Consider the following 27,694-nt stretch of genomic DNA (forward strand, 5'->3'; position numbering starts at 1 on the left):
TTGATAGGACTTGCTTACTGCTGTCCTTTCCAATTGCATCTTTTTTTGTGCTGGTTTTCTTTTTCCTTTTGCTTTCCTTTTGGTGAAAAAGATTGCTCGTCTCATTGTTCTTTGTTTGATCAGAGCTCTTGGCTGGTTGTCATTTTAAGATGTTAGTCGTTATAAGGGGCTTGTCCGGTATACTAATTGTAATCATCGATCTGACTCCAATCAGTTTCTTCTCCAGTACCTGCAGCTTGGTTATGCTTACGATTTGTACTTTTGATCACTTAAATGATGATGTTGTTGAGAAGCTGATGGTTACCGTCCCTGGTTTCCAGCAACTGTTCTTCAGCTGCAATCAACACAGTAACCTTAATTCAATAGAAGGTACTGCCTATGTTTTTAGGTTTTTGTTGTGGTGATTACACAATCTGATTATTTCTGGGTTTCAGATTTTTAGATTGATTCTTGGCCTCATATTCCAGTCAAGTTTTCTGGGGCTCGACATATAACCCAGATTATAGTAGGTGATTAAAATATTCGAATCAGTGGTCCAGATAGCTGGCTTGTATTCCTTCATTTGGCTTTTCATGACCTGTTCTTGGTTCTTCAGCTGGCTCGCAGGCTTATTTGTCAGTTTATAAAATGCCAAAATTCTGAACCTTCAGGAGGTTCTGTTTTCAACTCAACCATCGTTGTTCTTCGCCTCCCTTTTATTAAAATTCTTTCCTTATGCTTGTGATAAGTTTAAATCTTTGATTACTTGCAGACCATACAGGCAAAAACCATCGGTCCCAGTTAAACACGAGAGGCACCATTTCATGTGACGGTCACCGATATTGTTTGCTCAAACATCCCAGATCTGTTTTGCATGAATATTTACAGGGTTCATTGTTTCAGAATAAGAAACCTTACAGAAGAGAGCTGAGGGAAAATGATGTAAAGATATATTAGGAGGAATTGTTAATGCAATATGTAAGTGATAAGTACTGTCATTAAAAGGATGTGATTTACAAAGTTTAGCCTCCAAAGACAAAAGCTATGGTTTTTTTTGAGGCTATTTATCCTAGAGTTCACAACATCATCATCCCAAGACACCAGAATTCACAACATATTCCTGACTGGAAACCTTGCCATCTTTCTGCACTTCCACTGCTGCTAAGACCCTGTCAAGAGCTTCCATAAGCATCTGATGGGCGGTGAGCTGCGGAAAATGCCCATCGAACCTTATAATCTCTACCATTGCCTTACCCTTCATCTTGTGCTGAATATAACGGGCGACGGAGGTCGGCACGACGATGTCGTTGGTACCTTGGATTATGGTGCAAGGCACCTCAACCTTCCCCAAAACATCCCTCAGATCACTCAGGAAGATCATCTTTGCAACAGATAGTGCAATATCGGGCCTCATCTGCAGAAAGCTCCTCTTGAATGTCTCAATGGAGATGGGATCATTTACCCCAATAGCAAGCGTCACAAAGCTTTGAGCCCATGATTGGAAATTAGACTCAATAGCAACAAACATCTTTTCCACCTCCATTCTCTCAAATCCTCCTTCATAACCTTCTGAATTTAAGTACCTACAAAAAGTAAGCTGGGTGAATTAATACTTAGTGATCCTTCAAAATTTTAGGAGGATAAGCATACAATGTTTTAATACTAATGTTCACTCCACGGAACAGAGAGAAAAATGTCCTTAGGCTCGGGGTGATGAATAGAACTCCATTCAACTATTCAAGCATAATTTCTCTCTGAAAGACTGGAAAAGAACAATATCATATCTGTCACTTATTTCTAAAGTATCCAGTCCACATCCATTCACGAACTTACTGGCACAAGCGGAGACGAAATTGGTTAGAGACTTACCACTTTAGGTAAGGAAAATCAAATAGAATTGGGCTGGCTTTTCTCATATAAGAGAGAGCAGTGTATAACCACCGACGATATCTATGTAGCCCACTCGGGCTGTTCATCTTCACTACGGGAGGTCCTAATTTATCCCTATTTCTCAAATCACTGCCTAACTCAATGATGAAAAATCCATCCTTGAGATCGGATATCCAAAATCACCATAAAGCAGTGATGGTGGATTGAATTTGGAAACAAAGAATATACATCAGTTCAGCTGAAAAAAATGGTAAATCAATATACCTAATATATTATATCAATGTTATATATATTATATTGTATTGATATACTTATTTTATATGTATGATATATATTATATTATAATATAATATCAATCGTATTATTATTCAATTATGATTTTAAACTATAATAAAATATATTATTGTTATTTATATTTATATTATAAAATTATTTAATATATTACTTCTATTTGCTTTATTTTTTAATCAAAATAAATATTAGTATTTAAAAATAATATAATCTAGTATTAAAAAAAAATATAATATATAATAACAACTATATATTTATAGAATTTATAATTTTAAGATTAATAAATATATTTCTATGAAAAAATATTAATAACTAATATATTATTAAATTATATTATAATTTATTATAATATATTTTATATGATCAATAAATATATTTTATGTAATATATTAGAGGTAATTTTTGTACTATATAGTCAGTGATCTTAGATTTCTATAGAATTAATACCAAACAGATTACTTATAGATACTCGGAGATTTTTAATCACTAAAATATTACAAACCAACACGGTGATCTTAGATCATCAAGAACCAGATTATCTTGAGATAAAGATCACTGGTGATCTAAAACTGTCTCATTGATCTCATTTATATCATGGAAGGCTACCTATCAGCATACGTTTCTAATGGATCCAATAGTGGAGGTAGGAGAGACCCAGTTTCTAGCAGGCCCATGGGTCGCTATTTTTTTTTTTTTTTTTTTACGCTAAAGCAGGTATTTTATACAATATGTGTACGAATACATCTAATAAACTCAAAAAATAAAAGATCATGGAGTGTCTGCCTCTCCCCAGCTCGTATAGTACTTCTGTGGCCACATACGCAGATATCATGGTTGTACGTGCAATTGGAGCACGCCGCATGGCGCTCGTTGGTGTCCTGGGGTGGGCCAGGCTCTTGGGGCCCTTCTTTGACCCCCTCTTTTGATCACATTCTTTGCTTCCGTTGCACGCCTGGTACGAATGGTTGCCGTTTCAGGTTGGATGGGTATTGTCCGGCTGTTGTTTTTTTAAGCCTCATATGCTTTTGGTTGTTTGCTTCCGTTTTTGGTTCTCCCTTTACCGTTGTCCATTGGTTTCATAGCCAAGGTCCCCTGGCCTTCTGGTGCCATTTGTTGGGTTGTATCTGTTCCTACTTTACTAAATAGAGAGATCCTTGCTGGAAAAAATAAAAAAAAGCAGATGCATTTCGTAAATTGTTTTCTCTGAAGGGTCTTCTTGCATAAGCTGATGTTAAGGGTTATTTCAGATATAGGGTCCCTCCACATTGAAATCCCTGCTAGTGTTAAAGTGGAGACTACAAGCCATTCTGTGAGAAAAAAAAAGCATTGCTATCAATCACTGGCTATCGATCACTGCTCAATTTATCTGAGATATGGCAATTAGGAATTGATACCAAACGTGGTAGGATCGGTGGGTGGTGTTGGTCGAGCTGCACCTGTACTAAACCAATCACCCACTTTCATATCTCCTCTTGGTGAACTGAGCAGTGATCAATTATCGCTGATTTTTAACTCGTTCAAAAAAAATTTTATTGTGTGTAACCCTATATGTGAAATGCGGCCAACAATAATAAATTTTTTTTTAGCTTTTTAAGTTGCAAATATTATTTTCTTCTAACTCCCTGCTCATATTATGCAGTGTCTAATGGAAAAAAAAAGAAAACATCAGTTGTTGTATTTCTCCATACATCACTGTTCAAATTACGTATATATCACTTTATATCGTATGTTTGATCCTGCAAATGATAAATCTCTTTTGAGCGGTTCATGCGGGCACGCCACATGGTGCATGAACATGAATCCAAGAATCCTATGAATTCCACATGCATGATGAGACATTGGTCTTGTATGTGTCATGAGCCCCAAGTACTGTTGCTGAATTATTCATGAATTTAACCTTCCAAGCAAGGTTATTAACCTTACGAGCATCATCATAAGAAGGCTTATGTATTTAATTTAAGCACATAGTTTTGTGGATCAAAGATGCAAAGTTCAAATCCTAAATTACGAACCAATTTGAGGTGGGTGACCTGGACCGGGGTGCGGAAATGAAAGAAAACCAAACCAATCTACCATGCAAGCATTGTTCAAGGGAAAGTAACTTGCCTACCGAAGAAACTATGAGCAGTTCTAATTAAGAAAGCAAGCTTACCGGCATAAGTAAAAGAAATACCTGGGTGACGCTCCGATGAGCACAAGGTGGCTGAAGAGGTCGGGCCTTTTAACGGAAGCAATGCAACCGATCATGCCGGACATGGAGTGGCCAATAAAGATGACGCCGTCGAGGTTCGTCTCGTCGATGAGAGAGATGAGGTCATCGGCGAAGGCAGTGAAGGAGGAGTACTTGGACAGCTCCAAGGGCTTGCCGGAGTACTCATCGGTGGCACCGGAAAAGTTCCAGTCGAAGAGCAGGACTTGATACCTTTGCGTCAGGCGCGACACCACGTTGTCCCAAACCGACTGGCTCCCACCGTAGCCATGGGAGAGCACCACAGTTTGCTCTCCGTTCCCTACGATCCTTGCGTTCCTGTGCATGGCGAGCAGACACACTCACAAGCGCGCGCGCGCGCGCGCACACACACACACACACACACAGAGAGAGAGAGAGAGAGAGAGAGAGAGAGAGAGGATGGGGGAGGTGATGGCGGGGGGCGGGGCATATCTAGTACTATATATGGGGATTGGAGATTTTATTAGCTCGAAAGGAATTTATCCCTGTTGTTGTGGTGATAATAATGAGAGTTGGAGACTGTTGGGTCGTGGAATTATTAATCGTCCTAAAAAGAGATACTGATCCTAGCACTTATAACTTTGTTTTACAGGGACTAATACTTACTTCATGGTGAGGGACGCAAATTTTGTTCTACTTGATAGGGTGCAAGTGTTTCAGATAGACCTAGACATAAAACTTGGTGAGATTTAGATGCGACCAAAAAGTGAGGAACTTTTTAGCAACCAACACATGTTTCTTTAGAAATTATAATCAGATAATTAATTGTTCTTGTTTTTTATTGTTCTAAATTTCATCAGACGTGTGTAAGCTATTATAGGTCCAGATATGCATATCCCTAGCAATTGCAAAGGGATGAAGTCATACTAACTAGTTCCATTAATCCGTCTCCTGTATCAGGACCATGAGTCATATCCAAATTTCAAATATTCATGAATTTGGTCAAGTGCAGGCTGAGTATCTTAGAAATTAAGCTCCAGTGACCAGAAGAAGCCTGATTAGTTGATCTTAAATGATATGCTAAGATAGCATGACATCCGATCCGGTCGTCGCTGAGCAAATGGATCTGTTTTAGGTCAAATTTCTAATTCCGAAGATATCGAACATGAACTTAGCTCAGCACATATGCCACCATTTGGTATCTAAACTTTATGGATACTTGGAATTTGCATAGCCATTTGGGTTTTGTGGTGATTGACACATGGATGTCTTAATTGCTTATTTGATGATGATGATGATGATGATGATGCAGTGTGTCATTGTATGGGACTAGATGTAGAACGGGGACATTTAGGGACACTGACATTGTTGAGGATATGGGGCTTTGTGTTGAAGATAATGGTCATCACTTTCAAACGCCTTTGTGGACATGTGGCCTAGGTCTAATCTTTTTAAGATGCGTCCAAAGCCAGCCTTTCGCAGCAATAAAGGCTGATGGCTTCACTGTCCATAAGACGTGTACAGAGACTCAAGCGCTGCTCAACCACAGGGTGCGGTGATAGTGAACATGGAAGAGCCAAAACAGACCGACCAATGACCTTTTTCTCTTCTTCCTTTCTTCCGTTTTTTTTTTTTTAACTAGGATAGGTAAGTTAATTTTTATTTTCAATTCCATGCTACTTCATCCTTCAAGAGCTTAGCCCAATGGTAATCGAGTCTCATCTCCTTGCCCAACTTAGAGATGATTTCCCATAATTTTAATTTAGTCGCTCGCTATTAACTCTAATCTCTCATTACCCATTTAAATGGTGTTAAACTTTAGGTGGAGCGATTGGAGCACACAAAATTTGAGGAATTTTAAACGAAAATAAAATCTTTGTACGTAGGATCATTGCCATAGAACATAAGCTTTTGTTCATTTTTACACTAATCTTTTGATAGGAGAGTGAACCTTCAATATATAACCATAAACAGATTGTTCAATGACATTTTTCTCTTTCTTTTTTTAAAAAAAATTAAGATAGGTAGGTTAATTTTCATTTCAATTCTATGCTACTTCATCCTTCAAGAGCTTAACCCAATGGTAATTGAGTCTCATCTACTTGCCCAACTAAGCGATGATTCCCCATAATTTTAATTTAGTCGCTCACTATTAACCGTAATCTATCATTACCCATTTAAATGGTGTTAACTTTAGGTGGAGCGATTGGAGCACACAAAATTAGAGGAATGTTGAACTAAAATAAAATCTTCATACGTTCATTATCATCGAACATAGGTTTTCATTCATTTTTATACTAAACTCTTGACAGAAGAGTCCACCTTCAATATATAACCATAGACAAGGATACATTTAACTATAGATACACTTAAATAGAATAGGGAAATTTTGATCCAGCATCATCCATACAAATAGTACCTCAATAACTTTTTATGTGAATCAAGCCTAAACCCCTCTAAATAATACTTCAGCAAATTATAAGAATCAAATGAAATCTATATTTCTGGGTATACATTTCTTTTCTTCTTCCCTCTCCCTTGCAGACACTTCCTCTAGACCCCCGCGCACGTCCAATACTAAATTGAAATCGTTGATGCTGATGGTAACTATTTTTAGGAGGAAGTTGAGAATTTTTTTGCGGGCAAGTCATACTACACGGGTACAGATACACTCAATAAAATTAGCAAATAAAATATCACAGAGTGCCCTGAACAGCTCTCCCTTTCGAGTCCGTACGGTGCCACCAGAATGGCAGGCCACATAAGCAGCCATCCAGTCCGCAGCTCCATTGGCCTTCCTAAAAACATGCTTGGCCTGAAAAGCCACCCGATCACTGCCCATCGTCCAAATGTCTTTAGTTAAGGAGTGGTCCCCCCGTGCCGCTCAGGCCATTCTGGATCCAGCCGATCACTATGGCTGAGTCACCCTCTAGTATGATCGAGCTAGCCTGCAGGACATGCCGTGCATAGTGGAGATCTATGCAGGCAGCTCGCAACTCAGCACCGAAAACTGAGGTGTCGGATAGCTGACAGTCATCTGTCGTCACCACCCTCTAACTCGGGTCCCTGATAACAAAATCCGCGCCCCCTCTTCTTCCTCCATCCAGTACCGACCCATCGAAATTGACCTTAAAGAATCTTGGGAGTAAGGGCTCCCAGATGAAGAACACCGTACATGGTGCTACTTGAGCAGAAGAGGAAGCTCAGATATCCCGAACTGTCAAAGGCCTACCTATAGAGGTAACATGAGTATATGACCAAGCTCCGCTATGTGTATCCGAGCACACTCCACCGCTAACTTTGAAGACATGCTATGCTCATCAAAAGCCGAAGCGTTTCTGTCAACTAAATCTAAAGAGCAATGTAGGTGGCTACGATCGCCTCCGGGCGCTGCTGGAAGCAGCCTGGCCAGTGCCGGATAAGGTCCCTCCCACTCCAGCATCCGGTGGGAGCCCTGAAAGCAGTCAGGTTCTCCGTATTCACGCACACTGAAATCACACGTCTATTATCTCGTCGACCCACATGACGCACACCGACGGTTAACCCCACCCATCCGATCTCTCTTTTGGAGGTGGGGAGTTAGCTCCTTCAATATGTCGTGCACATACTTTTTACGCCATAAATTAGGCAGCTTTATGATTTAAATGCTTGCCAACTCCCGTGATTGAAAGCACGCCATAGAAGTACGCTAACTTTTGGCTTTAAATGATCCCAACGCTTCCAAAGTCTCACGGGCATTAAATCATATTTATTAAACCAATCTCCAATAAATTCATCTATAAAAATTTAAAAATAAAATAAATTTTTTTATATAATTTTTTTATAAATATTAAATTTTACATAAATATATTTTCAATATATATATATATATATATATATATATATATATATATATATGCTCATAAAGCACTTGTTTATTCTTAATATTTACAAGACGACCGTGATGGAGGACAAAAAATAATTTAAAATTTTTATTTTATTTTTAATTAAAATAAATATGGTTTTTATTGACGGTGTTAGAAGAACGGTTGTAATAGGAGCATTATGCAAAAATAGTATTTTATAAAAATATAGAAATAAATATAAATTATAAGAAAGTATATAATTTTAAATTTTTAGTAGGATATTTATAAAAAAATTTAATAAAATATTTGTAGATTAAAAAAATATCTGCTACAGCCATCTATTAAGTAAATTATTTTATTTTCAGGACCTGCTCATATTTGCAGGATAAGAAATTTGGATGGCAGGTTTAGCATTAATGGGCAGACGCCATGTTATTTTCCTCTGTTTTTTTTCCCTGCTGCAGCCATCTATTAAGTAAATTATTTTATTCTCAGGACCTGCTCATATTTGCAGGATAAGAAATTTGGATGGCAGGTTTAGCATTAATGGGCAGACGCCATGTTATTTTCCTCTGTTTTTTTTTCCCTGGTTATGCTATGCCTTTTGCTTTGTAAAAAAAAAAAAAAACAATGTGCCATCCACCGCACACTCCTCGTACCATAACTATGGCAGCATTATGATGTAAATGCTTGCCAAACTCCCACCATAGATGTACGCCAACTTTTGGGATTAAATGATCCCAACTCTTCCGGAGCCGCATGATGGCATTTTCTGACCCTGATAAAGCTTGTGCCTTCTGCGTTGGGTTTGTATCTTCCCGTCAACCATTGAATTGCACTATGCACAAATCCCGAAGCACCTCAAAATATTCTGTCCACCCACAAGCATGGCTCTTAAAGCAAACATCCATGGATTCACGCGGAGAAACGTCTAAACTCCAAGGGCTCATTTGGTTCGTGGAAAGTATTTATTTCTTATATAAATATGATTCTTGAGAATCAGATTTCTAAAAAAAAAAGGCCTAAAAAAGTACTTTTGGCGTGTTTGGTTAACCATGGAAAAGTGACAGATTTTTAGAGTACTTATGTTTGGTTGACCATCTACTTTTCTAAAAAAGTTATGTGTAATATCTATTATATCCTTCATAAAAATTAGATATTTAATGCTACTTTAATACTGAAGGGTCGTTTTTGAAAAAAAATAAAAATAAAGTGATTTCCGGCTCATTGGAAAGTAACTTTCCTATATTTCTCGTAGAAAAGTAACTTTCCAATGTTTCTTATGAAAAAGTAACTGATGGAAAATGGAAAAAATAACTTTCCAATGTTTCTTATAAAAAAGTAACTGATGGGGGGCGAAATGGATCGTCCAGCCTACAACAAAAAAGCCGCTAAATTTTGGCTCAATAAACGCCAACGCCGACCGTTTGAATTCTCGGTCCGGCTCAGAATCATCCTGGCCTCGGACGACGTCCAATATTCGCTGACTCACCCCGACCGCTTCAGTAGTACACCTCGACACTCGAGCTCGGGGCGCTCCGCCGAGCACACCTTGGAACCCGAAGTGCTGAGCTATCCTTGGCACCCGTCTAGCCGACCTCGCCAAACACATGATGCGACTTCTTAACGGGTTCGGCCTCGCCAACAGTCGTACCCATGTGTGTGCCCACGCCCTCCTACGTGGCCGTACATTGCAACCATACCGCGCCACGCTTTGATAGCTCGCCCTCGACTGTCAAAGGACAGCACCATGACTACTCCGGCCATACCCTGCTACGACTGTCAACACCTTACCGTTCTCGAGAACGAACAGCGTCGCACGCCACCGGCCAGCCTTAGCTGCATGCCATTTGACTCAGAGCCACCTCCTCCCATGATGAGAGCGGACAATGCCTCTACCACTTGGGCCTCTCCACTGGGACTACAAATAGCCCAGTCAGGTAACTTCTGACTTTTGGTTGGATCAAATTTACCCCACTCTAACTTGATCATTGGAGGGCCCTCACCGGAAACACCGGTGAGGCTTTGTGCAGGTCCACCACTGCCGCCACGCAAGAGGTGGCCCCGTCTTCTTCCTCCAAACAACTGGCAGTTCCCTCGACTCCTCTAGCGTGGTCACCCTCGGGCCAGATTCGATCCACAATATTTCTGGCGCTAGAGGAAGGGCTTGAGTCGTGATCATGAGGCTAAGGAGTCACGAAACTCCGAATGCATCGAGCAGCACGATATCGCTACCCGACCGTTCTCGTCAAAATCCACTCCCTGCAGCACCTGCACTAGTGGACCAGGTCCCACAGGTCCAGCCAGAGCGATTTGACCTGCTTCTTCAGCAGGTTCAAACACCGGCTGCAGCTGTCCAGGGTCTACAATAAAGTCGGGTCCAATCCGCACCCCCTCTTCGCGGGTGTGAGTCCGCAGGATGCCACCCGCGGTGTCATTCCCCTACCAAGCAGTGTACGACGGGCGAAAGGGAGCCCTATCGTCGTCGAAGCCCCCATCGAGCTCGGTCCCCAAGTCGGAAGAGCTCACTGTGCCGTGGTCATCCTGAAATCCGGCGCCGAAGTCTGACGCCCTGATCGCAGGAGCAACCATCTGAGGCAAGGTCTGCCCTATGTCGGGGCGCCTGCAGTGTTGACCAAGAGTCGGAGAGGCCCCGCCGACCACAAGTGACGACATCCCTGCTAGGACTCAACAGAAAGGTCGAGGAGCTAGAGCGACAGATCCAAACGCTCCGAGACCAGGCTCCCAGGCCCGACGTGGATGTCGACTTCACGACCAAGTCTCCATTCCCTCGGTCGGTTGCAGATGAGCCGATCCCCCAAAGATTCGAGATGCCACAAATGGAGCCATATGACGGCTCGTCCGATTCTTTGGACCACCTGGAGAGCTACAACGCTCTCATGGCTCTCCAAGAAGCCACAGGCGCTGTACTTTATAGGGCCTTTCCAGCAACCCTCCGCAAAGCAGCTCGCCTCTGGTTCTCCAGGCTGAAATCCAGCTCGATCCTCTCCTTTGAACAGTTGGGAAGGCAACTTGCCACCCACTTTGCTGCCAGCCGGTGTCAGCACCGGACCTCAGACTTTCTCTTCGCTATCAAGCAGAGGGAAGGGGAGCCTTTGAAAGATTACATCGATCACTTCACATCAGCTACATGGGAGGTCCGCGATCTCGATCAGTCTATCGCCATGTCGGCGTTAAAGACTGAAGTTCGGTCCTACAAATTTCTCTTCTCCATCGAGAAAAGTTTTTCCGCCAACTTTGCAGAAATGTTGGCCCGAGCTTGGAAGTATGCCAAGGCTGAAGAAGCTATAGCCTCTCGGCGTGAGGCAGCCGAGCAACCAGCCAGAATGTAGAAGAAGCACCTCGAGGAGTGCTCCCGCCCAAGGAGCCGATCTCCTCAGTATGAGAAGAATCCTCTCCGACCTAGGAGCCCGGTTAACCCGAGGTCTCCTGCCCAAAATTTCAACAAGTATGCTTCTCTTCTGAAGTTTGAGAGGTACACTCCCCTTACTTCTACCCGAGCTAAGATCCTCATGGAGATTGAGGGTCGAGGTTATCTCCGACCCTCACCAAAGATGCAATCCTCAGCACCGCGGAAGCGCTCGGACAAGTACTGTCGCTTCCACAAAGACTACGGCCATGACACGGAAAACTGTTACCAGCTTCATGATGAAATTGAGACGCTCATCCACCATGGCCGGCTAAGTCAATTTGTTACCGGCCCGAGGAGCAGAATAGCGGACTGCCCGAGGAGCAGAACCGCGGACTGCCCGAGGAGCAAAATAATACCGGCCTGTTGCAGGTGTTATTCACACTATTGGTGGAGGACAACCCAAAATGCCTAAGGCGCTGGGCCGAAGAGAAGGAACCCTTTCAAAACATCCGTGCACCGTGGAGGTTATCTCTCTCTCCGACGAAGACTTGAAGGGTGTTGAAATCCCCCACGACAATGCTGTAGTGATTTCCTTTACCATTGCAAACTACAATGTAAAAAGAGTTTTGGTGGATAATGGAAGCTCTACGAACGTCTAATTTTATGATGCCTTTCAAAGGATGGGAATGGCCAGAGAGCAACTTGAAAGAATGAGCACTCCCCTGGTTGGGTTTACAGGAGACTTTGTAACTGTCGAAGGGGTTATCAGCTTACCAGTCACGGCCGAAAGTGCGCCCCGAGAAAGCACTATGAAGTTAAACTTCCTTGTGGTCCGAGTCACTTCAGCCTACAACACCATCCTTGGCCGACTGAGGCTGAATGTCTTCCGAGCGGTGGTGTCAACCTACCACCTCTTGATGTGGTTTCCCATGAGTCGAGTGGTCGGCTAGGTCCAAGGAGATCAGGCAGCTGCAAAGCAGTGTTACATGACTGTGTTCAAAGGCAAGCGGCCAGCCGAGCTCCCTCCTCAAGCACTGCCCATTGAGGGGCTGGAAGTGCAGGATGAACCAAGGTAGCAATGGAGCGAGCCAGGCGAGCCCCTCCTTCATGTCCCTTTGATGGATGACAGACCCAAGCAAATTGTGCAGATTGGGTCTGGCTTGAGCCCAGAGACTCAAGCTCATATGATCGAGTTCCTCCAGGCTAATGCGGACATGTTCGCCTGGTCGTCTGCCGACATGCCAGGAATAGACTCCGAGATAATGGTCCACCACCTCAAAGTATAGCCGACCCATAAGCCGGTCAGACAACAGACCGGAGCCTGGCAGCTGACCAGCAACAGGCGGTAGCCGAAGAAGTCGACAACCTCCTCAAAGCTGGCTTTATCAGAGAAGTCACCTATCCCGATTGGCTCGCCAATATTGTCCTTGTGAAGAAAGCTAACGAGAAGTAGCGCATGTGCGTAGACTACACTGACCTGAATAAAGCCTATCCGAAGGACAGCTTTCCTCTCCCGAGGATCGACCAACTCATCGACGCCACCTTCGGATATCAGCTCTTAACCTTCATGGATGCCTTTTTCGGATATAATCAGATCCGGATGGCACCCGAAGATGAAGAGAAAACTGCCTTCATTACTGACAATGGCCTCTATTGTCACAAGGTTATGCCTTTTGGGCTGAAGAATGCCGGTGCGACTTATCAACGGCTTGTCAGCAAGATCTTTAAAGACCAAATCAGGCAGAATATGGAGGTCTACGTCGACGACATGCTAGTGAAAAGCCAAGCGGCTAATCACCATATAGCTGACTTGGGTGAAGCATTCTCCACTCTCTGGAAATACCAAATGAAACTTAACCCCGCGAAGTGCGCTTTCAGAGAAATTTCTCGGCTTCGTGGTGACGGAACGGAGGATTGAAGCTAACCCCGAGAAAATTCGGGCATTGCAAGAAATGACACCGTCGAGGACAGTCCACGAAGTGCGGTAGCTCGCTGTTCGGGTGACAGCTCTTGGAAGATTCGTCGCTCGATCAGCCGAGCAGTGCCTCCCCTTCTTCAAAATTCTCAAGAAGCCCAAGGACTTCGTATGGTCTGAGGAGTGCCAGCAAGTCTTTGAAGAAGTCTAATGCTACCTCGCCACCCCCCCTTTGCTTACAAAGCCCCAGTGTGGGGAGATTCTCTTTCTGTATCTTGCGGTCTCCCCAGCTGCAGTAAGCTCGGTGCTGGTCTGAGAAGAAGATAAAAGCTAGAAGCCCATATTCTATACTAGCCGGGTTCAGCGAGATGCAGAGATCTGATATTCCAAGCTAGAGAAAACTGTCACGCGCTCGTCACCTCAGCCCACAGGCTTCGACCATACTTTCAGGCGCACATCATAGCCATGCTAACTAATTAACCCATAAAGCAAATTTTGCAACGGTCTGATTGTGCCAGAAGAATTGCAAAGTGGGTAGTTGAGCTCGGAGAATTCGGTCTTAAGTACCGTCCCAAAATGGCGATCAAAGCCCAAGTGCTCGCCGACTTCTTAGTGGAGTCCACCTTGCCAGACAATTCCCCAGCCGAGTTCAACCAGATAGGAGAAGACGCTCCCGAACGCCCATGGATTCTACACGTCGACGGTTCCTCGACATCGAGGGGCAGTGGCACAGGCCTCATCCTCGCCAACCTAGAAGGAGTAGTGGCAGAGCAAGCCCTGCACTTCGAATTCTACGCTTTCAATAATGAGGCAGAGTACGAAGCTCTGATTGTTGGGCTCAAATTGGCTAAAGAGCTCAATGCCCCCAGCCTAAAGGTCTTCAGTGACTCCCAGCTCGTGGTGAGCCAAGTTTTAAAAAGTTTCAAAGCTCGGAAGCCGTCAATGATGAAATACCTTCAAAAGGTACGGGGCATCACTTCAACCTTAAGCAACTTCTACATCCAGCATATTCTCAGGTCAGAAAATGCAAGAGCCGATCTGCTGTCAAAGCTAGTGACGTCCAACTTGGCCCAGCTCCCAGCAAGCACCTCTTTGAGTGCTTGAAGACGCCAAGCACGGAAGACCCTGACCTGGTACTGTGTGCAGAAATCGAGCTGAGCTGGATGGATCCCCTAATAAACTTCCTACGGGATGGAGCCTTCCCCGCGGATAAGCTTGCAGCTCAACAACTCGAGCGCTCGGCTGCTCATTATATCATGTACGAGGGCAAGCTGTACTGCCAATCTTTTATATCCCCACTTCTCAGATGTCTCCGATCTTTGGAGGCGAATTATGCGATGCGGGAGGTACACGAGGAAATTTGCAGAAGTCACCAAGGCGGCCGAGCCTTATCACACAAAATTCTGTGGTAGGAATATTACTGGCCCACTATGCGGAAAGACATGGTAGAGTTTGCCTGAAAGTTTGACCGATGCTAATGCTACGCCAGTATCCAACGCAGACCTTCGGCACTATTAACGTCGATAAGCGCCCTTTGGCCTTTTGCCCAATAGAGATCGACATCCTAAGACCCTTCGCCCCGGCTATAGGATAATGAAAATTCCTCATTGTCGCTATCGACTACTTCACTAAGTGGGTCGAGGCGGAACCTGTCACCCAAATCACCGAACCTAAAGTACATGACTTCATCTGGAAGATGATTATCTGCCGGTTTGGGCTTCTCCGAGTCATTATATCCGACAACGGCCGCCAATTCGATAATGCCCGATTTGATGAGTTATGTTCCGAGCTCGACATCAATTACCACTATGTTGGGAACCCTGGTGGTTGCATGCATATATTTTTAAAAATTTTACAGCGAAAGCATGAATTAAACTATTTAATTTCTATGCATGTTAGAGATCATATCTCTACAATAAAAATAGATCCATGACTTTAAATATTTATCCTAAACAAGTAGGCATGATTCTATGTTTAACATGTAGTCATGCAGAATTTCAGCAACCTAGTTGATTTCTAATCTTAATTTTTAATGAGATCAGATCTTATACCTTTTTGCTTTGAGAACTTTGATGATGTCTTGATCACTTTGTATAGCCGCACACGCGTCCGACCTTTACGAAGAGTCCATGCGAAGCTCTAGGAAGATCTACAACTGCAGGAGTACTAGCTCGTGCAGAGGTGCTGTAGTGGCTGATCTTTTCTCCCTCGAAGCACTCAACTTTTGATTCTTCTTCGAGAGGATGAAAGATGGAGATGAAGGAGAAGAAGGAGGAGAGAAGATGGCTGTCTCTCATAATTTTTCCAAAATTTAGAACACTTTCTAAAGATCATCTTTTGCAAACCCTAGGTGTGGGGGTCTTTTTATTGTCAAAAGACCCCCCACGCCTCACACCTCTTTTGGCCAATGAATTTGGCTGATAAAATTTCCAAACTTCAGCTGCACGCCACCCTGCTTGATGCGCCATGCAGTCTCTACAAATTAGGGATTTGATTCCTATCTTTTTAGGAAGATTTGAGGTGCCATATTTTTCTGAAAAATAGCCCCACGCATCCTCTTTCCTCATGCCAAAAATTGTTCAAAAATAAAGAGGATAGGCACTACTGCTTTTAGAGATAAGGATGATGTATCTTTCTTCTCCAAGAAAGAAAGCTAGGATCCTAAATTTTAGGAATTTTTCTCCATAATAAATTCTAATTATTTGAACTCTTAATCCTCATCAAATAAGGACTCTTAATTGACTTGAGTCAAGCCCAATCCAATTGGGTCAAGTTCGATCAATTAGGCTATGCCCAATCGGCTCAGATCGAATCCGGTCGAATTAGGTCAAACCCTAATTTAGCCCAAATTGAATCTAATTCAATTTAGCTTAATTAAAGTCCAATAATTCAATCAAATTAAATTTATTAGTAATCCAATTACTAATTAACCCTCCAATAATTTAATAATTATTTTAATGTAACTTTTGCTTAGGATAATTTGTCAATCGAATTGACCAAATTATCCCTAAATGATTCTTAATTATCAATCAGCCATTTGATCAACCTACAAACTTCTATGCGTGTGACCCCATAGGTTCGAACCTAAGCCGGTAGAATAAGATTAATTTCTTGTACTAATCAAAATGACCATCTAGCAATGGTACCCAACGTCCGGATAGGCCGAATATATGCGAAGCAAATATTCTGGAATCCTGGACTATGGTTACTGTATAATTCATCCCTTTGACTCCTAATGCCTGGATGACTTCAAAGTTCTGTCAATTCTTTAATAAGTACATCCTCTATGTGATCAACTTTAGAAATCTTGTGACACCTCACAAGGATTACCCTGGCCAAGGTTTTGCTAAATTGAACACAAAGCATTATCTCCTATTTTCAGGAGGGGTCAATTTCATCTTGACTCATGCACTGATTTCACAAGTACTTGACTACACCCAGTAACCTTCCGTTCCAGAATTAGAAATTCTGCTAGTCCGGTACCAAAGTACAATGAGTTGCTTGCTAGTCACTATGGTGATCTCAGGTCTGAGGAATACTTATATCCATATCCACTGGGAACATCTCTCAACAGTAGAGTGTTCCGAAATTGGTCACGTTCAGTGAAATGTACTCCTACACTTCACCTGTATGACATATCAGTGTCTCCACACTCCTTGATTAAGAGGACACCAACGTATATGTCTCACAACAATCTAATCTCGACAATGCTATCGTCCTATTAACAGCAAATCATTTGGTCGCGAACAGGTTTAAGGACTTGAAGATAAATCCTCCTTTATCATAAAACAAGTTCTAAGGACTTCATCATATAAGAGTTCATTTGAAGATGTACAATGAAATGATGAACAATGCCAAATAACACTTTATTAATTTGTCAATTCATTTACAAAATTCAATCATCAGCACACTGACGATTGACTCTTTGGATACAATTCCCAACATGCTATACGTCGGTGGCCCATCCACAAGCCAACGAAAAAGTAGAAGTTACCAACTAGACCATCCTACAAGGGCTCAAAGCCAGGTTGGATCGGGCAAAGGGGCAGTGGGCGAAGGATCTCTACAATGTTCTCTGGCCATATCGGACGATCTTTTGAGTTTCCACCAAAGAGACCCCCTTCAATTTGTCTTATGGCACGGAGGCAGCATCCCTCTTGAGGTCGGGTTGCCCTCGCCTCGAGTCGAGAGCTTTGACACTACCACAAACTTGGCACGACTTCGAGGCAACCTGGATCTACTTGAAGAAATAAGAGAAGTCGCCCAGATTCGCATAGCGAGATACCAAAGCAGCGCAATACTACAATTCCAGAGTTAAAGCCAAGTCATTCAAGGTCGGCAACCTCGTCTTGAGGAAGGCCAAAGCCTTCCGACCTCTAGAGCAGGGAAAGCTCGCCCCAAACTGAGAAGGGCCATACCGAGTCATCCGAATCCAGTGGCCGGAAGCTTACAAGCTGGAATCCCTAGACAGTATTCAATTCCTCAAACTTAGCATTCTGAAAATCTTCGAATATATTATCAATGAAGGCGACTTTTAAAAGCTACCAAGCATTTCTAAAATGCTCCAACTAGTTCGGCATATTATGGTCATCTTTATGGCGAATTCATAAGGACGTCCCAGGTTCAATCCCGGGACGCCCAGCAAAGTCGACTAAGAGCCAAAAAGGCCCTATCGACCACAGGAGCAAAGTCGTCCCCCAAGCCAGGCTCGGGATGCCCCCCAAAAACAAAGTAAGCGCCCGACGGCCTCGCAGTCACAGGATTCGTCTACAAAGTCGTCCCTTAAGCTCAGCTTGGTATGCCATGCAGCTTCAATCAAGAACCAAAGAGCCTCGCGGCTGCAGGATCTAAAGACAAAGCATGCCCCTGATCTGAGTGGGGGGTGCCCTGCGGCATCAACGGAGAGCCGCTGAAGAGCTCCTCCGTCCGCAGCAATCGACAAAGTTGCCCCTGATCTGAGTGGGGACACCCTGCGGCATCAACAGGGAGCCGCTGAAGAGCCGACCCCTCCGCAGCAATCGACAAAGTCGCCTCTGATCTGAGTGGGGAGCGCCCTGCGGCATCAACGGGGAGCTACTGAAGAGCTCCTCCGTCCGCAGCAATCGACAAAGCACGCCTCCAATCTGAGTGGGGGGGCACTCTGTGGCATCAATGGAGAGCCGCTGAAGAGTTCCCCCGTCTGCAGTGACTGACAAAGTACACCCTCGATCTGAGTTAGGGGCGCCCTGCGGCATCAATGGGGAGCCGCTAAAGAGCTCCCCCATCTGCATCAATCGACAAAGTTGCCCCTGATATGAGTGGAGGGGCGCCCTGTGGCACCAATGAGGAGTCGCTGAAGAGCTCCCCCGTCTGCAGTATATTATATGTCACCCCCGATCTGAGTGGAGGGCACCTACAAAGTCATCCCTTGAGCTCGGCTCAGAATGTCCTGCGGCATCAACGGGGAGCCGCTGAAGAGCTCCCCCATCTGCAGGATCCTACAAGTCACCTTCGATCTGAATGGGGGCACCTACAAAGTCGTCCCCTGAACTCGGCTCGGAATGCCCTACGGCATCAACGGGGAGCCGTGAAGAGCTTCCCCGTCCGCAAGATCTTACAAGTCACCCCCGATCTGAGTGGACGACACCTACAAATTAAAGTCATCCCTTGAGCTCGGGACGCCCTACAGCATCAACGGGGAGCCGTGGAAGAGCTCTCCCGTCTGCAGGATCTTATAAGTCACCCCCGATCTGAGTGTAGGGCACCTACAAAGTCGTCTCTTGAGCTCGACTCGGGATGCCTGCGGCATCAACGAGGAGCCGCTGAAGAGCTCCTCCATTTGTAGGATCTTATAAGTCACCCCCGATCTGAGTGGAAGGCACCTACAAAGTCGTCCCTTGAGCTCGGCTCGGGACGCTCTGCGGCATCAACGGGGAGCTGCTGAAGAGTTCCCTCATCCGTAGGATCTTATAAGTCACCCCCGATCTGAGTGGGGGGCATCTACAAAGTCGTCCCTTAAGTTCGGCTCGGGATGCCCTGCGGTATCAACAGGGAGCCATTGAAGAGCACCCCCATCCGCAGGATCTTATAAGCCAGTACCGATGTGAGTGGAGGGGCGGCGGAAAGTCCGAATGCAGCCTGACTTTATTCTAAGTGCCTCAGCAAGAGTTACAAAAACTTCGAAGGTTGAGAAGCATCAAAGCCCGCAACGGCCTCCTATCTTGAAGTTGCCCTAAGCTACAATACGAGAGCTAAATAGGGCTGAAGCCCGATCCAGGTGCCCAGGGTGCACCAACGGACGAGCTCAAGAGTAGCGGACTCCAAGATTAAAAGCAAACGCCGACTACAAAAACTTTGGCGGACATTCAACACAGTTCCTGCTGTGCAAACCAGGCGCAAACCTGAGCTGTGCGGTTCGGTGTTTGGTAACCGAACATGAGACGGAACAAGCTCAAATGCATGGCTAGATTTCTAAAGGCAAGGCAACGTGAGCTCAAAAACTTGACAAAAGGTACAAGGTACTGAAAGAGAAAGTGTATACTTCATTAATATCAAAAGGCCTAGGGCCGAGTACAAGAAAAGCCGACCTCGAGGTCAAAGTACAAAGAGACCCCAGGTGGCCGACTTAACAAAGAAAGAGAAAACATGGGAAAAGCTCCTCCAAGCAATCGAAAAGGGTGAGAACACCTATCTAAGGGACTCACCGAAGAAAAGAAGCAGAGAAAAGCCGCTGAGAGATTCATCGGAAAGCTTTGAAATGCTCCACAGACCTCCCAGAAGGTTCAAAAGAGGGGCGACGACGGGCAATGAAAAGAAGGAAATAAAGATCCTGAAGGTTCCTCTCAGGGCTTTATATAGCCTGCTTCAGCGATCCCGATCGACTTTCCAAAACGGCAGGGCAGCTAGATCTCACCACGCGGCATGCCCCGAAGCCGTCTTACCAAATCTTCCCAGATTGCCGCACTAAAGGCTGGTCATTATGACGGGCACTTTCAAAAATGGGGCATTGATGAGGCCCCTCGCATTCTGCCCAGCGACGTTTCGAAAGGAAGTGCACACGCAATGCATTAAAAAAACTCTCGTAGCTACTTCCTTTTCAGCTGATGTGGCAACCTAACTTATCTAAGCTCGCCACGCGAAGTGCAACCAGAAGTAATCGGCCCTTGATAAGATATGCATACCCTGCTCGGTGCGCATATCTACATAAGTGCTTGACTGGAGAGCCAGACGATCAAAAATCCAGCTACTTCTTTCGTCCGAGTTGGAAGGCGACTCGACCTGGGAAACGGGGGGCAAATGATGAGGGGCGAAATAGATTGTCTAGCCCACAACAAAAAGTCCGCCCAATTTTGGCCCAATAAATAACGACGCTGATCGGTTGAATCCTCGGTCTGGCTTAGAATCATCCCGGCCTCGGACTCCGCCAAAAGCTCCATCGACCTCCAATATTCGCCGACTCGCCCCGACCGAGCTCGGGGCGACCGCTTTAGTAGTACGCCCCAAATCTCGAGCTTGGGGCGCTCTACCGAGCACACCTCGGAACCTGGAGAGCTGAGCTATCCTCAGCATCCGTCTAGTCGACCTCGCCAAACATATGATGCGACCTCTCAACGGGTTCGGCCTCACCAACTGCCGCACCCATGTGTGCACCCACGCCCTTCTACATGGCCATACATTGTAACTCCACCGCGCCATGCTTTGATAGCTGGCCCTCGACAGTTAAAGGACAACACCATGACTACTTCGGCCATACCCTGCTACGACTGTCAACACCTTACCGTTCTCGAGAACGAACAATGCCGCACGCCACCGGCCAGCCTTAGCTGCGCGCCATTCGACTCGGAGCCACCCTCCTCTCATGATGAGGGCGGATAATGCCTCTACCACCTGGGCCTCTCCACCGGGACTACAAATAGCCTGGTCAAGTAACTTCTAAAGGACTTTTGGCTGGATCAAATTTATCCCTCTCTAACTTGATCGTCGGAGGGCCCTCACCGAAAATACCGGTGAGGCTTTGTGCAGGTCCGCCGTTGCCGCTACGCTGGAGGTGGCCCCTGTCTTCTTCCTCCAAATGACCTGCAGCTCCCTCGACTCCTCCGGCGTGGTCACCCTCCGGCCAGATTCGAACCACAACAGTAACTTTCTCATGTTTCTAATGGAAAAGATTTTTCCATGAAACGTAGAAATCATATTTCCACGGGAATGCAACTTTCCTGTCTCTCTTCCTTAAAAACTCTAACCAAACAAGAGACATCTCATTACTTTTTTGTTAACCATACTTTCCTTTTTCTTCTCCCACGAACTAAATGAGCCCCAAAGGAAAGAATAGGTTATCTGGGGGAACGGGTTGCGACCATCCATTGCTCAAAAATATCTGGATAATGTTGAAGGACGGAGGGCCTTCCAAGTAAGCATATTTCTCGAGTATAGTAGTATCTTATGGGCTAATATAAACTATTCATTTTAGCGAGAAAAGAAAATAACGTGTCAACTAGTGGTGGGCCATGCTGATGTACAACGTCCGGACTATCGACGTGCAATCAAATCATGTATTAATTGGTGTTGCTGTAGGTAGTTGGAGGATATAAATGATACCAACACCTTATTGAATTACCAGCCCGTTGCTAGGCGACATGCGTATGGCCCAATCTTTCTCTCCAACAAGGAAAAGTATCATGTGTCTCTAATTAAGCCACGATAGGTTCGAGATGCCGTGAAGCCGTATGCACCAATATTTTTTCATGTAGAAAGATCTGTCGCATGTTTATTTTCAATGGTGCATGTATCTCTCCTAACGTACATCCCGTTTCCATCCTTAGTGTTTGCTTCATTTTCTTTTTTTTTTTTTTGGTGGGTGGGGTGAGTTTATGGAATGACCCATGTAATTTTGAGCATCTCATACTTATATTATTGTTAGCATAATTTTAAGGATGCCATAACAATCAGCATAGTCCATAATTTTTTTTTTATTAGCGTGATTCTGTATCAACCTATATCATTTTGTTGATTAGCATAATTTTGTTAGGGTGATTTTAGAAATCACATATTGTATTAATCAGTAATATTTTTTATTGTTAGTGCAATTCTATATCAGACTATATTATTTTTTTGTATAGAACCTGTATACGAGTATATGTAATCTCTGAGATGTACCGAATATAACGAAACAAAAAAATAAAATTACTTTTTTTTTTTATAAATATTTTAACGGTTACATTTTTTTTATTTTGTACTTTTTTTTGTTCATATTGCAATCATGTATTTGTAGATCGTGATGATGACGATGATAGAATAATTACGAGAGATCATCAACATTTAGAATGACCATGCATCGTTACGTTAGGCAACTGTGCGGATCCCAGCGATATCTTTTCATGACCAAGCCACGGCTATATGTTACTGCAATGGATTAGGATATGCATGAAATTCATTTGACAGGACTATTTCCATCCAAGTGGAAATAATGCACAGTTGTTATCTAGCACAAAAAATGGGATTTAATCATGCTTCTTTGTACAAACAAACACAATTTCGACCATCTCAGCAAAAAAGTCGTGGTCAAATTGAGAGCACTTCAACCAACCTGTAGTTAACCGGTCAAGTGGTGGTTATCGCTGCTTAAAACTTTCGCCATCCCCTAGTCAGCTGAAAACCATACAGAGTCTTAAAACTAAACACGTACAATTATTCTATATAGACATACCTTTTATTTACATGATCATTTTTTCTAAAGGGAACATGAATATATATATAAAAAAATATTACCTTGTGTGGGAAGAAGAAAGAATGCTTCCAAAGCATAAAAACATGGCATAAGAAAGAGATGAACTATCTGCATGAGACTATTCGACGCACAAACACATAGGATATTACATGCGAACTCAGTGGCAAGTGCATGTTGAATTTCTTTAAGTTGTGCCCATGCTAGCTTTGACGCATTAAACATTTTCTTATGCATGCAATTAGTTATCCTATTTGTGATTACTGTTAGTGGCAGAGCTTTTGAAAACTTGAGTTTTTAGAAGCAGAAAAGCTTTTGAGAAGTAGAACCTTTAGTCATCATAATTTAACACTCCAGTGTCAAAACCATGTAGACGACCATCATGCGGTCCATGCAACATGGGCTGAGGGGGAGTGAGTGGATCCACAGGACCCATGAATTGCATGATGTGCAGGTCAAAGCATTACAATTCAAAAAGAGACATGGACTATATATACAGCATGATTAATGGAAGATGTACATGTGCATCTGATAGGCTCGCTATGCCTACCAGACCACAACGGGCTCGGAGACCCAACCGCGTTACCTGGTGGCTATGAACCTCGCCCCACGCACGCAAACCGCCGAGTCGGAATCGTGGGAGCAAGCAGCAGCTCGAGGCCAAGCTGCGCAAGTGGAAGGAAAGCCGCCCGCGATGGAACGGGGAGCGGAAGGAAGACTGAGCCTTGCGGCGAAGATGGCGGAAGCGGAGCACGTTCCGGAGGAGGAGAACTGAAGCTGTGTGCATGGCCAGGTCTCTCGGTTACGTGGGACGAGGAGAAGAAATGCGTTCCGAAGCAAGGGGAAGAGAACATGGGAAGATGATGAGTGATGGTGAGGAGCTGACGAATGATGGCCCGGGTCTCTCGTGGCAAGTGGGAAGGGAGTATTAAAACCGGGAAATTACTTTCCCGTCCCTCAAAAGACCCCGCTGGAACAAGAGGTCCCGGTTGACCCAAAAACAAACTTCCGGTCCACCGCTTCATGGATCTTTAATTCCCGGTCCCTAAGTTACTGTTTGCTTTAAAATATAGTACCCAAAGTGCCCCCAGGTTACTTAAGTACCCCCCAGGTTATCGGAAGCGGGAAAAAAATAGGTACCGCGTTCTGTTTTGGAACCGGAAACACTCTGTTTTTGTCTACCGAAGATGCTCCGAAGTAAAAATCCGACTTGCAGCCCTTAAGCGTGGATGCCCCTGGTGATCCCACGGAAGGTGTTTACCGAAGATGGCTTTCGAGGAAGATTTTGAGACGGGAAAAAGGTGTAAAAATAGGCCGCAACAGGGTATGCGTTTTGTCTCCGTTCTTCTCTGTTTTGTCTTTGCCAATGGAGATTGTTTGGTCTGGGAAGAGACAAGCACCCATTAGGATGGATGCTAGATGGATAGGGAGAGAGCATGTCGAGCCTTTGTGTTGACCTAAAAACGTTGAGACTACATCTTACTCTTTACCGGTTCCCTGTTTGAGAGAACGCTGATAGTCCCTCTTTCTCTGTGTAGTGAGACTCTGCTCCACTATATTCCTAAGTCTGTTTGCAATTCGGAATTATCTGTTCATTGCCTCCTCTTTTTTCCATTGTCATGGCTTCGGAAGACACTGGTAGCTCTGTTTTTATGGCCATTTGTTCTTATGGTAGTGAAGCTGTGATTATTTCCATCTCAAAAGACACAATTCTTGATCAAATTTTTAAGGAAATAGTTGAAAGGTGGAGACATTTATCTTCTACAATGATAGAAGTTAAGTTTTATATTCCAAACAAGTCTAAAATGCTTGTTACGCTCATGAGCGATAAGGATGTTCGTAACATGCATGAAATACACGTCAACTTAAATGCCAAGGTGATCGAGATGGTTGTTACTCATTCTCCAACCTTGATCGAAGGTGCTGCTGTGGTAATTGAGAGGTATTCCCTTTTTTAAATATTGTTTTGTGCAACGGATTTTAGTAAGTTTGCTAAAATAATGTTTATCCTATTGTATGAACAGTGGCTCATCGCATTGTGCTGAAATCAGTTCGAGAGGGAAAAATTTTTCGAAGGGTAGCTCAAGTAATTTTGGTCAAGTTGTTGAAGAAACAAGAGCCGCAATTGAAGAGGAAGCAAGTCAAAAAAATTCGTTGGATGATTGGAAAAATAGTATAGAGGGTGTTGGTCAGGAGTTCATGAATGTGGAAACTCTACGTGACACCATTCGCAACTATTGCATTGCAATTTGCAGGAATTTTGTCTTCGTGAAGAACGATCGTGATCGAGTTACTGTAGAATGTGTTTATGAAGGTTGCGAATGGCGTATTCATGCTTCTCGCCTTGGGAATGGTGAAAAGTTTGCAATTAAAAAAATGCACTGTAACCACACATGTGGAGGAGGATTGCAAGTGCGGTCTCATCCAAAGGCTTCAAAACGTTGGGTTTCCAAAATTGTTAAAGATCAACTTCAAGATATGCCGTTATATAAGCCGAGTGATATTGTAAAGGATATTCGACGACAATATGGTGTTGAATTGCCGTATCATCAAGCTTGGCGTGGTAAGGAGGTGGCCATGATGGATCTTTATGGTAACAGCCGGCTATCTTATGAACGGATTCGCTGGTATTGCGATGCCATTCGTCAGACCAACCCCGGCAGCATTGCAGAGTACGAAACAATTGATGGTCGATTCAGACGTCTATTCATTTGTTTTCATGCTTCACTAATGGGTTTCATAAAAGGATGTCGTCCTCTGATTTTTATGGATGGCACATTTATAAAGCATAAGGATGGAGGTGTATTGCTTGGAGCCACTTCCAAAGATGGAAATGATGATATGTTTCCTATAGCTTATGGTGTTGTAGATATAGAATGTGATGAAAATTGGAAATGGTTTTGCCGGTTTCTGAAAGAAGCTATTCATAGTTGTACTGAGTATAGTGGTCAACAGTTCACATTTATGACGGATAGACATCAGGGCATTATTAAATCCGTGCCTAAGTACTTTCCTGATTCTTACCACTCATATTGTATACGTCATGTGAAAGAAAACTTCAAGAATCAGGTTTGCATCGTCATATTATGAATAATTTAAACTACAAAGTATCTAAGTAATGTAGCATGTGGTATATTTGATTTTAATTATCAATGCAGGTCCTTGTCCATTATCGTGCAGCTGAGAGAAAGAGGCTCATTGATTTACTAAATGCTGCTGCCTATACACCAAGGCTTACTGTATTCCGAAAGCTAATTGCAAAGCTTACATCAGAAGCCCCTGGTGCTACCACCTTTCTCCTACATGCAAAGCCGGAGCATTGGGCGAATGCTGTATTTCCAGGTCCACGCTGGGGCATCATGACATCGAATGTGGCAGAGTCTTTTAATAGTTGGGTCCTGGAGGCTCGTCATCTCCCTGTGCCTCAGATGGTTGACCATATAAGGATCCAAATAATGCAGATGATGCATCAACGGCGTAATCGAGGATATAGCATTCAATCTCAACTTTGTCCTGATGCGGAGAAAGTGTTGCAAAAAAATGCGGAAGATGGTCGGAGATTAGCTGTATTTACGTCCAACATAATGATATATGATGTAAAGGATACCAACTACTCATGCAAAGTTGACCTGCATATGTGTAGCTGCTCTTGTGGCGAGTGGCGAATCTTCCGCATGCCATGTAAGCATGCTTGTGCATGCATCGAGAAGGACGGCAGATCACTATACCAATTCACCGACAATTGCTTCCAAGCTGAATTGTATAGAGTAACATATGCCGAAGCAATCAGTCCAATTCCTGACATGGAGAAACCCCAAAGTGCCTCTGAAGAGATTCACATTCTACCCCCTATAAGAAAGACACGTCCTGGCAGGCCTAAAAAGAAGAGAAGACCTTCGCAAGTGGAGTCAGTACGTGAAATGAGATGTGGACGATGCGGGAAGGTTGGGCACAATAGAAGGACTTGTAATGAGGTCATCAAGTAAAGAATATGGACATTATGAAGAATGTATCGAGATACCTGCAATGTATTTTCATGTTAGTCACAGCATATTAAGAACAAAACTCTTGTATTGATGTTAATGAAGTGCAAACTGAATTGTATATGTTGATTTTTTGTTAGATTTTAATTCAGTTACTTCAAACCGGAATGCAGTTAAAAAATTGTTACAAACATGTAATGATACACAGTTAATCAACGGTTGGCATAGCATTCGACGTCAGCTCTGACAATTACAATAGTTGAATATGGCGTGGAAAAATTTATATTGACACCTAAAATCCCGTTTCCCGGCTTTCCTTCGACTTTGCCTAATCTGAGACTCTTAACGAGTCGACTCCGAAAATATTGGAGTCGACTCGATCTGTCCCGATGTCGACTCGGTAGGAAAAGAGGTCGACTCTTAGGCTTGGCTGAGCTAAGGTCCACTCTCTGTCTTTGTTCTGTCCCACTTAACGGGGCGACTCGCCTTTCACTGGGGTCGACTCGAACTGCCCTGGGGTTGACTCAGAACTCCGTGAGGTCGACACT

General features: G+C 43.9%; 2 protein-coding genes across 2 annotated transcripts; one reads left to right on the forward strand and one right to left on the reverse strand.

Annotated features, from left to right (window-relative positions):
* Positions 1–907: 907 nt before the first annotated feature.
* Positions 908–4,841, reverse strand: LOC103695647 (strigolactone esterase D14-like). Its single transcript, XM_008777021.3, has 2 exons — positions 4,334–4,841; positions 908–1,562 (listed from the first exon to the last, which is right to left on the reverse strand). The coding sequence occupies exons 1-2, from the start codon at positions 4,693–4,695 to the stop codon at positions 1,067–1,069; spliced, it is 858 nt and encodes a 285-aa protein (XP_008775243.2). The 5' UTR covers positions 4,696–4,841; the 3' UTR covers positions 908–1,066.
* A 19,941-nt stretch (positions 4,842–24,782) lies between these two features.
* Positions 24,783–27,149, forward strand: LOC120107164. The gene is made up of 3 exons (XM_039120340.1): positions 24,783–25,105; positions 25,188–26,232; positions 26,322–27,149. Exons 1-3 carry the CDS (start codon positions 24,783–24,785, stop codon positions 27,147–27,149), a joined length of 2,196 nt encoding a protein of 731 aa, XP_038976268.1.
* Positions 27,150–27,694: the final 545 nt, after the last annotated feature.

Source organism: Phoenix dactylifera, unplaced genomic scaffold (assembly GCF_009389715.1).
Source record: "Phoenix dactylifera cultivar Barhee BC4 unplaced genomic scaffold, palm_55x_up_171113_PBpolish2nd_filt_p 000781F, whole genome shotgun sequence".
NCBI lineage: Eukaryota > Viridiplantae > Streptophyta > Magnoliopsida > Arecales > Arecaceae > Phoenix > Phoenix dactylifera.